The sequence below is a fragment of the Podarcis melisellensis genome, assembly GCF_964234715.1.
Source record: "Podarcis melisellensis genome assembly, chromosome: 1".
Classification (NCBI taxonomy): Eukaryota; Metazoa; Chordata; class Lepidosauria; order Squamata; family Lacertidae; genus Podarcis; species Podarcis melisellensis.
Window position 1 is genome coordinate 24,236,571 of NC_138528.1, and position 12,158 is coordinate 24,248,728.

Below are 12,158 nucleotides of genomic sequence, written 5' to 3' on the forward strand. Positions count from 1 at the left end.
TTCGCATTCCAGTCATTCATTTTATTGCCATTTATACGGATATAGTTTCAAACGGGATGAAGGGCGTCGCGTGTTGAGATTCCGGCATTGCAGGGAATCTTGCAACTCCGCAATTCTAGATTTCACTGCCCCAACTCCCCATCTCGTCCTCACAACAACCCTGCGAGGTAGGTGGAAGCTGACAGCTTCTTTGAGGAAGGGCGAACACTACACGAGGGTAAGCAAAGATAAATCTCCGTGGGCTGCTAGGCAGCCAAAAAAGAGCCTACAGCGCCCAAGCCTCCTCCTTGCAGCAATCCACCCCCTCCCCAAAAAACTTCAAAAGCCACCCAGCATCGACGAGACAGTCCTCGTCACGTGACTGCAATGACGCGGCGGGAACGTCATCGGAGGTGACGGCGGGCAGCGGCCGAGAATGGGATTCCGCGGTATGCGCGAAAAACCTCCCTGCTCTTTTCGCAGAACTACAACAACGGCGGCGCAGCCGAAGTCAGGTGACCTCGCGCCACGTGACCGTGCTCGGGTGAGGGGGAGTGGAGGCCTCGCGCCGCGGCTGACAGGATTTATGACAGGAGCCGGGAGGCGGCAGAGCAGCGCTGAGGCGACGCGGCTGCTCCTTCGCGCAGAGGCTGGAAGCGCGGCAGCCTCATTCTTACATTCACCCGGTGAGGCTCGTCCCGTCCCGCCCTGTCCCCGGCTCAGCGCAGCGTGCGAGGATGACCTGGCGGCTGTGGGGCTTCGCGCTGCTGGGCTGCAGCCTGGTCTCGGCCAGCGGCGTTTACCGGCTGGACGACGCGGTGGGGCTGGCCTCGGAGTTCGACGGCATCGGCGCCCTCAGCGGAGGCGGGGTAGGTTGAGCGGCCGCTACCCCCGGGGGCAGGTGGAGAGGTGTCTGTAGGCGGTCCATGAGGGTCCGCGCGCGGGAAATGCTTGTGTGTGTGTGTTGAGAATCCTATAGAACTGCAGCGTTGGAAGAGACCCCCAAGGGTCATCCAGCACAATATAATAATAATAATAATAATAATAATAATAATAATAATAATAATAATAATTTAGTTATACCCCGCCCAGCTGGCTGGGTTTCCCCAGCCACTCTGGACGGCTTCCAACAGAATACAGTGGTACCTCGGGTTACATATGCTTCAGGTTACAGACTCCGCTAACCCAGAAATAGTGCTTCAGGTTAAGAACTTTGCTTCAGGATGAGAACAGAAACGTGCTCCGGCGATGTGGCAGCAGCAGCAGGCCCCATTAGCCAAAGTGGTGCTTCAGGTTAAGAACAGTTTCAGGTTAAGTACGGACCTCCGGAACGAATTAAGTACTTAACCCGAGGTACCACTGTATTAAAATACAATAATCTATTAAACATTAAAGCTTCCCTAAACAGGGCTGCCCCTTGCAGTGCAGGAATCTCAGCTATAAACCATCCAGGGCAGCTGGCCCACCCAACCTCTGCTTAAAACCGTTCCCTGTGTATCTGTTTGCTTTGTAATACAACCCCACCCTCCAATAAAAACTAATTCAAACAAAAACACCCTCTGTTGAAGGAGGGAGACGGTTCCGCAGTCCAACAGCTCTTCTGGTCAGGAAGTTCTTCCTGATGTTTATTCGGGAGGGTTATTGTTCCAGTCCGTTGCTACATTACACATTTTTGGTTTTTGGTTTTATATGATGAACCGCTTTGTGATCCTCGGGTGATGGGCGGTATATAAATTTAATAATTAATTAACAGAGGTGTACTTAGGGGGTTGGTGAAACTGGCCTCCGGTTCGGGGTGCAAGCCCAAGTGTGTGTGTGTGTGTGCAACAATCACCTGTCAGATTATGGAGCGTATGATTTTTACATTTTACAGTATAGAGATATAAACAGTAACTCCAGAATTTTTCTTTTTTTCTCTTCTAGGCTACTTCCCGGCTTTTGGTGAATTACCCAGAACCTTATCGCTCTCAGATTTTGGATTATCTTTTTAAGGTAAGTGTGACATTGCTGTTCTTGTAGACTTTGACCTAGGGCAGTCATTGAATCAACCTCTTTTTGACCTTTTTTATTTCTTTTAAGAAATGTTTTAACCATCCAGCCTTGTTAGCTATCCTAGGGTGTGTTGCATTATAAAACATCACATAAAAATAGTCGAACCAGAGCACATAAAATGCATCATCAAAATTCCATATAGGTGTTTCTATCCTGGGTGTCAACTGACTTTCTCGACCTCTCCAAGTCGTTGGAACAAATATGTTTTTAGTTGGCACTAAAAAGAAAGTAAGGCGGATCTCAGCCAAACTTGTGAGGAAGGGTGTTTCATAACTGACGTGGCACTTAGTGCTCTGGCAGCTACATTCTGGACCGCCTTCAGGAGCTGCTCCATCTGTTAATGTGCTGACAGGCATTCTTTACTGTACTTATATTTTTATAAAACCTGTATGCAGTGCTTGATATCATGACCCAAACCTTATCAGTGCATTAATATCAACTTGCATTTTTCTTTGCCATGGTGTATGCTTGATGTTTGCTTTATACATCTGGCAAATAAGATGTAAGAATTTGAGCTAGGATGTTTTTCTTATTCTCACTCCCCCACCCCCCGCCACCGCTTACTGTCGTGTTTATTGGCATTGATAGTACAAGTCAAATAGCTTGTGGAAGCTTAGTGGCTGCTTAACTGTGACAAAGTGCTGTAAATTCATGTTGCAGTTGGGCTTGTAAATATTCTCAAGACAGGACCATCAGCGAAGCCTCAAACTCTCACTCCGTGAAACTAAGATGTACTGTACTGCTTTTCATTTCAACATTAAGAATGTTGACGAAAGACTGCAGTTCAGAATAGAATGTGAGAAATGTACTTACAGAAACAGCCTGGGTATTTGGGCAATGCTGAAGTGGTGAAGGAATATGGTGAGCAGCACAGTGCTGGGGCTTTTTCAGAGCAAGAATAATATCTTCTTCTGGAGTGCTTAGGAAATTTATGGTCTTTCCTGGTAAATGAAATGGTAAATGATAACGAGGCTTTCAAGTGTATCTGAAGAAGTGTGCATGCACACGAAAGCTCATACCAAGAACTAACTTAGTTGGTCTTTAAGGTGCTACTTGAAGGAATTTTTGTTGTTGAGGCTTTCAAGATTATTTGTGCTGCTTGTGACAAAATGGTGTTGAATATGATAAGCTTTTTATTTCTTTTCAGGCAAAATTCTTATTAGTTCAATTTATTGCTTGCCTTTCATCAACAGGTTCCAGGGTGCGCTTCAACAACTTAAAATACTATATTAAAAATAGTTTAACACCAATTGCAGTTAAAAGAACAGAGTGAATCCTAAAGATGTATGTCAAAGGCCATGGTGAAGATGTGCATCTTCAGCATGCATGAGAAACTGTATAATAAAGGTGCCAAATGCACCTCTATGGGGAGGGAATTCCACAAATTAGGGACTACTACAAATAATGTCTTCTCCTAGGCTGCCCTCGCACAACCTTCTGAGGGCAGTGGAACTACCAAGAAGTGGGATACAAATGGGAATGATGGAGAAACTGAAACCCTTTATTGGAAGATGTGGAATAAATATACATATCCTCCATGATCATATTTTTTTTCAGTTTCAAAGTTTATTGATCGGAGCAGAAAATAACAAGAATAGTTAAACAGTTTAGGGGAAAAACCTTAGTTCAAACTATTCCCAAGAATGGTACAATCTAATCAAAGTACAAGAAAAAAGTTAATAAGATAATATTTTAAAATTCAACTAAGTGTTTCAATATATGTATTTTGCTACAATATGGCTTTTTTTTTGTTTTTTGCTTATTGATCCATTACTGGTGCTGGCTGGCTTCTTTGAGGGCTAACAGGATTTAACTGGAGCCAGGTCTCAGCCCTGCAAAGCATGACGCAGCGTTGCAGGGGATTGGACTACAGGACCCTTGAGGTTCCTTTCAACTCTGCTGTTCTACGATTCTATGTTTGTGCTTCTGTGAATATTTTTTTTAACATATTGAAGGCAATTATTTTTTGTAATTGGGATTACTGTTCTTTGAGGGAATCTAATAAGCTGCAAAATAATTGACCTTGCAGAAGAAACTTCCTTGCAATATGCAAAATTTTGCATAACAATAGAAAATATATACATAAATATAAAGAAAGATGGAATGAGATAAAATGAGCAACAAAAGTATTCTTCTGCTTTTGTTAATAAGCAATGCAATGATCCTGGCAAGGGCTCAGGGTAGTCTTGTGGGGTTCCTTTCAGCCTGAAGAAAGTACTGTGTGTTTCATAGCCTGTTTCCCGTTCCACTTAATTGTAGGAAGGTACAGTACAGGTGGCGCTGTTGGTTAAAGCGTCAGCGCCTAGGACTTGCCGATCGAAAGGTCGGCGGTTCGAATCCCTGCTGCGGGGTGCGCTCCCGCTGCTTGGTCCCAGCGCCTGCCAACCTAGCAGTTCGAAAGCACCTCCGGGTGCAAGTAGATAAATAGGGACCGCTTACCAGCGGGAAGGTAAACGGCGTTTCCGTGTGCAGCTCTGGCTCGCCAGAGCAGCGATGTCACGCTGGCCATGTGACCCGGAAGTGTCTCCGGACAGCGCTGGCCCCTGGCCTCTTAAGTGAGATGGGCGCACAACCCCAGAGTCTGTCAAGACTGGCCCGTACGGGCAGGGGTACCTTTACCTTTACAGTACATACAGCCAATATCACTGCCATGTTCTTTTCTCTTACTGGGATACAACTGTACGTGTCCCTGTAAAACAATTGCAGAAGAGCCACAGGGCTCATTTTTGCAGCACACAGGCAGGGGAAAAGCTGATGAAAGGTGAAGGCATAATAGGCTTCTGTACCAAGCTGCTTTGTAAAGATGTATTAAAATCCCTTTCCCTAGTGCTGGTGTTGCTGGGCGACTAGTTCCATTAGCACTGCAGAACTGGTCCTCTGTGGGATATTGACTGCCAGCGTCTCAAAGGCTCTGAAGCCTGACCTATGTGCAGTGTATGCTTGCACAGCCACTGTTTTGGCATATCATGTGCAAACACAATCTCTGTTTTCAATCAAAGAGGTAATGATTGTTGAGCATCATAGTAGGTGATAAGTCAGTACCACAGTCTTGACTGCAAATTATTTCCTATTTACATGATGCACTGTGATCCATGAATAGCATAAATGTTAACACTGCTTCCTCTTCTTTTTCCCCTGAAGCCAAATTTTGCTGCTGCTTTACAAATCCTCAAAGTAGAGATTGGCGGAGATGCACAGTCCACAGGTATGAGCTGTTGAGGAAAGAGATTTAACCACAAAGCATTGTAATAATGCTGTAATTATGGGTTAGTTAGTTCTAAACATTGTCAACCAAGTTGCTCACCACGAGCTTTGCATGATATACTGATTGTGCATCTTTACTAGGTTGTGGAAAACTGAATCTGTTATGGTTGGAACAAAATACTCAATAGTGGAGATTTTTCTCAAGCCCCTTGATGGGGATATAATTACCCTTCCCCAGAGTTATGATGATAAATTGATAAGCAGGGTGGGTGTAGTATCCCCACAGCTGATCTGTGTACCTGTGTGTTTGGGGTGTGTGAGAGTGTGTGGATTCACATGAACAAGCAGGCAGAGGGCCCTCTTGGTAGTGGCACCCACCCTGTGGAACACCCTCCCATCAGATGTCAAACAGATAAATAACTATTTGACTTTTAGAAGACATCTGAAGGCAGGGGAATTTTTAATGGTTGATTATTGCATTTTTAATATTTTGTTAGGAGCCACCCCTAGTGGCTGGGGCGACCCAGTCAGATGGGTGGCACATTATTATTATTATCATTAATATTATTAAGATTGTTGTGTGTATGGCTTTTTGTTTTTGCAGGGTAGAGGGAACTGTTGTCTAGTGAGTTCCATATTAAGTTTGCGAATATCTCCTGAAAATGGGATGTCCTCTTGCTATAAGCATCTTTACTTTGCCGTAAATCCATTGATTTCATTAGCACTTATTTCCACATAAGCTTATCAAGATGCTGTTAAATGGGTTGTTGAACCACAATGCCTATCAGCCCCTGGAAGCATGGCCAATGGCCAAGGATGGTGGGAATTGTAGTTCAGCAGCATCTAGAGGGCCAAAGGTGACCCACACCTACAATGAGAGACAAGGGTGAGATCAGCATGTTCAGGGGACCTTCATTGTGGTGGGAGATGCTGAGGTGACCTGTGAGTTTGTTTATTTGTTTGTTCCTAGAAAAGGGGTGGGAAGCTGAGAGGTGTTGTGTGGGGAGGTGTGTTAAGAGAAAGGGATACCTTCACCTCCCAGTTACTCTACTGGTATCAACAAAGATCAGTGTTTTATTGAGTTGTATTTATGGTTTTATTGCATATTTTGGTTTTTTTATTTGCTGTATACTGCTTAGAGGTATTTTATATATTAGGTGGCATAGATATGGTCTTAATAATATTATTATTGCTATATATGTAGCTGGAGGATGTTGAGGTTGACAGATGTAGCTATTAAGAATAGTTGTTGTTTTTGTCCATGGAGTTTTCTTGGCAGGGATACTGGATAGTTAGAATGGTGTTCCATATTACATGAAGTTCTCAATCTAATGCAACTGGACATAGATCATAAACAGATAACAATTAGCCTTGTAAATGAGGCATGCATATCCTGGGCTGGCAAAGCACTGCATAAGCTGGATGGTACAGCTGATTTATATTTAGAACATTTAATTAGCATTGTTTTTCATTAGCATTATTTCAATGCAGAGTCATGAGTGGGTGAATGCCAAATGGCAGCTTATTATATCTTTGGACTTTATCAAACATGGTTTCTATGATTTATGAAGAACCCCGCAACATAACAGGGCGCCATCTGGGCACCACATTTCATCTACATTTCAGATTTTAGTATTTTTTGCCATCCTGTTTCATGTGCTTGTGATTCTCCAGCAGATAAGCCCCAGAATAACCCGACTTAAAGTATAGCTTTCCACTCAGTAAGTTCTTACAACCTGTGATTACAGGATAGGCATTGGAATGTCTATAGAAGATCAGGTTTCTTAATGTAGGTGTATAAGTACAGAGAACTGCATTTGTTGTTAATCTCCTTCTTCCCTTGATGCTATCCAGGGTGCTAAAACTGGTGTAAGAATAACATTGCATGTCCAGTTTCATGATATACATATAGTTTACACGTGTTGAGAAATGTATTAGATTGATATAGCAGAGGATGTGTAACACACTGCTGAGCTACAATTTTGTTTTCCTTCTGTAGATGGAACTGAACCATCCCACATGCACTATGAAGATGATGAAAATTATTTCCGGGGCTATGAATGGTGGCTGATGAAAGAAGCTAAAAAGAGAAACCCTAATATTAAATTGATTGGTAAGACCTGCAGACCTGTAAGGTGTGACGTTTTGTCCTTCTTACCCTGTAATTTGAGAGTACCTTTGTGATTCATTTTAAACCATTCTGTTCCAATGTAACGTGCAGCATGCTTTAAATAATATTGATTTACTCAGCTTGGAGTTACAGATAGGTAGCCGTGTTGGTCTGCCATAGTCAAAACAAAAAAAATATTCCTTCCAGTAGCACCTTAAAGACCAACTAAGTTAGTTCTTGGTATGAGCTTTCGTGTGCACGTATCTGAAGAAGTGTGCATGCACACAAAAGCTCATACCAAGAACTAACTTAGTTGGTCTTTAAGGTGCTACTGGAAGGAATATTTTTTTTTTGTTTCAGCTTGGAGTGTGTGTGTTGTGTGTGAGAGAGAGGCTGGGTTTGCACAACTTTGCAAGCCCAAACTGTGGCTTACCAGGACCATATGAATTTGCAAGCTCTCAGAGGGGAGCTGATGCTTTTCAGGCCTATGCTGTCCTGAAGTTAGCCAGTGTTTGGCTTTGCATGTCATTCAAACCCAGGCTGGTGGTTATTCTCTTTACTCACTAGCTATGAGCTGCTACCAAGAAAAAAACCATAGGTGGTGGCGGGGAGTGGGGGTGGGGTGGGGGGTGTAGAGAAAAGAAGGCATCCTTTGCTGTTGTTACTGCTTATATAGGAATGAGTTGGTGGGCAGATGGGAGCGATTTTGACCTGTCAGGCTTTATTTATTAATTCCTTTAAAAAAGAAAGAAGCCTTTTACATAATGATTAAACTGTAAACATTTTGCTTCTCCCCAAATACCCCCCTTCACTAAAAATTTGGTTTCGGTCAGCACCCCATGATTAACACACACTTAAGGGATTTTGTAGTTTGAATCCCCCGCACCATTTCCAGATCATTTCTGTTATATAAACGTATAATAAAATGCTCTTAAATTTGAAACGGAAGATTTGGGGATGTATTGTGATGGGAGCGTAGGGTTAAGAGAACATTATGATTTTCATATAAAAACTCCAATATACCACATGCTTTGATACCAAAATTACCATTTGATAAGGAAACTTTATTGAATAAATTCAGCCTGTTTGTGAAAATACAATATGCAGGAACCTGTAACACTTCTGGAAAATTAAATTGTGATGTTGGTTGGAGACTGAGGTGAAGCCACAGGAACAAGCAGTGCATTGTATAGTCTCTTGTAGGGTGTCCCAAAGAAAATCAGCATAACCTGGAAGGGTTGACAACAAATGAGGAAGACTAGATGCCTGGAGCTGTTGTTTGCCTCTTTTGATAGCCTTCTACTCATAATGTCACAAATGCCTTCCCATGACAGAGTTAGGCAACACATATTTCCCATGCATTGTAGTATCTTCCTCTTTTAGGAGTGCCCGTTGCAACGGCATGCTGCCTCACCTTCCTGTTTTGGCATTTCTTTGCTCACACAATCAACATGTCATTTCCTGAGTGCTTGATTTGTTTTTCCCACTCTGTAGATGTTTCATGAAAAATACATTGGTTCTGAGAATGTGCACACTCAGAATATGAAGGAAGCCCAGGACCAGCCCGAAACAGTGCTGGTCACCTGACTGTAATTGTTCCTTCTGATAACTCCATGAGGTGTACCACTGGGTGAAAAGCACTGTTCTGTGGCATACAGTAAAGGAGGGCCTGATAGCAAAAAGAGTGCAGTTTGGACTGGCTGAGCCTTTGAGTGTTTGTTGGTTGCACTGTTTCTCTGCAGGCACTTAAGCCCACAGCTTTGCTGGAGGAAGAGAGGGAAGGCCCAGTAGCAGGGGCTATTGTTTGTCGGCACACATTCCTGGAGAGAATGAAAAGAGAATTTATAGTTATATTTGTGGGGTACCGTGGAAATACTGCATCAAAACGTACCAACGAAAGAAAACTGATGTTTAGTGCTGCCTGATCGCCAAACCATGGTTTGCTTAGTTACCTGGGCATGTGTGCTTCTCTTCTCCCCTCTACCTCATCTCTCATGTGGACATGCCCTAAGAGCCAATAGTTATTAACAATAGTGAAGATACAGTGGTACCTCTGGATGCAAACGGGATCCGTACCGGAGCCCCGTTCGCATCCAGAAGCGAACGCAACCCGTGTCCGCGCGTCTGCACGTGCATGGGTTGCGATTTGCTGCTTCCGCTTATGCGCATGGCGTCATTTTTGACCATCTGCGCATGTGCGAGTGGCGAAACCCGGAAGTAACACACTCCGTTAGTTTCGGGTCTCCGCAGTGTGTATCCCGAAAATACTTTTCCCAAAGCTACTTCAGCCCAAGGTATGACTGTATTCTAGTTAGCCCAAACCAGTTTCCCTACCTGCTTCTAGCTATGATTGTTAGACTGGGCTTGGCATTAGCATCTCCATAAATATAACTTGCTTTTTAATCTCCTTGGTTGCCAGCCAGACAGCAGGCTAAACTCAGGGGGCTGGCATACAGCCTTACATAGATTGGGGCACGGATACCTAGCCGATAATTTCACCCCTTTACATCCAGTTGAGCACTGTACTCTGCAGGAGAGGGCCTCCCTCAGACATCATCTCATCAGGAGGTCCATTTTGTGCTGTTGTTTGCATCCGTGGGCTTTGTGAGACAATGGAGGAGTGCGCCTTTTGGGGGTGAGATCAAGCTGTTGGACTGTTGCAGAGCCTGCTGTACAATGCTGGACTAATGCCTTTTGTCTGGAGGCATCTACCCTTTGGAACTCCTACCAGCTATATATCGAGCAGACGCTGCTGTCTTTTTGGCACCTGTTGAAGACCTCCATTTTCCTGCAAGCATTCTAAGTGGAGATGATGATGATGATGATGATAATAATAATAACAAAAATTATTATTATTATTATTATTATTATTATTATTATTATTATTATTATTAATTTCTACCCCAGCCACTCTGGGCAGCTTTCAACAGAACATTAAAAACAGAATAAAACTTCAAACATTAAAAACTTCCCTGAACAGGGCTGCCTTTGAAAAGTCAGATAGTTGCTTATTTCCTTGACATCTTCTGGGAGGGCGTTCCACAGAGCGGGCGCCACTACTGAGAAGACCCTCTGCTTGGTTCCCTGTAACATCACTTCTTGAATGAGGGAACTGCCAGAAGGCCCTCGGCGCTGGACCTCAGTGTCTGGGCTGAACGTTGGGGGTGGAGATGCTCCTTCAGAGATCTTTGTCCCAATCTTTCTCTGTTTTGAATGTTTTTATTAATGCAGTCATTGATCGTTAATTGCTTGGGGGTGGTTCATGGGGAGCTATTCATAAAGGAAATACAGTGGTACCTCAGGTTACAGATGCTTCAGGTTAGATACGCTTCAGGTTACAGACTCCGCTAACCCAGAAATGGTACCTCGGGTTGAGAACTTTGCTTCAGGATGAGAACAGAAATTGTGCTCCGGCGGCGCAGCAGCAGCAGGAGGCCCCATTAGCTAAAGTGGTGCTTTAGGTTAAGAACAGTTTCAGGTTAAGAACGTCTGCAACGAATTAAGTACTTAACACGAGGTACCACTGTAAAATAATAAATAATGACAGCAAGCTCTGAAATTGAAAATTTAGGGGGGAAGTGCCTCTTCAAGATGGTAGGTATTATACTCCCATGGCCAAAGAAGTAGGAAGCTTTTTGTATAATTTCTAAAAACCAGAACTGAGTGGTGCCTCACTGGTTTCAAGAGCAAAGAAATGTGTGGAGTGTTCTGTAGTGTGAGCACACCCACAATGCCTTTCCTGCAGGGTAGGTTGAAGTTTGAACTGTCCTATTTTGAGAATAGGGGCTGTGTGCTAAGCTTTTCCGTTGTATTAATTTTATGCTTGTTTTCCCCCCTTCTCTTTACAGGGTTGCCCTGGGCTTTTCCAGGATGGGTTGGGAGGGGTGAGAACTGGCCCTATGATTATCCGGATGTCACTGCTTATTATATTGTGTCCTGGATTATAGGCGCTAAAAGATTTCATGATTTGGACATTGACTACATCGGGGTTAGTAAAGGAATTCCTCTTTAAATACTTTTGAACATGATTCATGTTAGAGATTCCAAAGTCATCTAATACAAGTCTGCTTCGATCATTTTCCTGAAAAAAATCCACTGGGTTACTTCACACCCCTCCCCTCAATTATTAAAATACTGTAATGATTAGGAAACATTGGTGCACACACTTTAGGCTTATGGGACACTTTGCCTTGTTTTTTTGTCCTAGAACCTCAAAATCCACCAGTCAGAGCCTGGTACAAAAGACATACGTTTCCTTTGTGTACACATTTATACACAAACGCACCCATCCTTTTTCCTACCTGTAACACTTGGAGAAGGTGCTGCAATTAAACAATTCTGAGCCCAGGCATTTGTTTTTACTACCAGAACTGCATTGAACTTATGTTCCTTCCCTCCACCCCACCCCAATTTTCAGTCCTCCTTCTCCTGCTTTCCTCATTTCAGTTGTTGTTGTTGTTGAACAGTTGGTAGTCAGAATTTGTTGCTCATCTACTTTTAATCACCCAGAGATTTACTAGTAGAGATTGCAGATCTTCCTTTAGGCCATCCACCACTGTCTGCCTTTCGTATCTGTGTGCATTATTACCACACGTTGGGCCAGGACAGAGAGCGTAGCTTCCAGTGCAGATCCTTAAGTCTGGGCAGTTTCTTCTGCAGTATATCATACCTAGAGAAATCAGAGGCTTCATAAGTACTAGGAGGAAAACCTTAACCTGGTTCGTGTGTAGCGCCTTTTGTCCTTCACGATTAAGGTCAGCAAGCTCAGGCAGGGCATGCCAGGAATTGGATTTGAGTGTGTCTTCTCTTACCT

General features: G+C 43.5%; 1 protein-coding gene across 3 annotated transcripts in view; it reads left to right on the top strand.

The window, feature by feature from the left end:
• The first annotated feature begins 402 nt into the window (after positions 1-402).
• Positions 403-12,158, top strand: part of GALC (galactosylceramidase) — a 36,418-nt gene continuing 24,662 nt past the window's right edge. For 2 of the 3 annotated variants that reach the window (XM_081911518.1, XM_081911517.1), the window contains exons 1-5: positions 409-848; positions 1,903-1,971; positions 5,173-5,236; positions 7,235-7,348; positions 11,194-11,333. In XM_081911518.1, coding sequence (XP_081767644.1) covers positions 717-848; positions 1,903-1,971; positions 5,173-5,236; positions 7,235-7,348; positions 11,194-11,333 — 519 coding nt within the window. In that variant the 5' untranslated portion in view covers positions 409-716. Of the gene's footprint in view, positions 849-1,902; positions 1,972-5,172; positions 5,237-7,234; positions 7,349-11,193; positions 11,334-12,158 lie in introns of all 3 variants that reach the window. The other variant, XM_081911519.1, reaches the window with a different exon arrangement.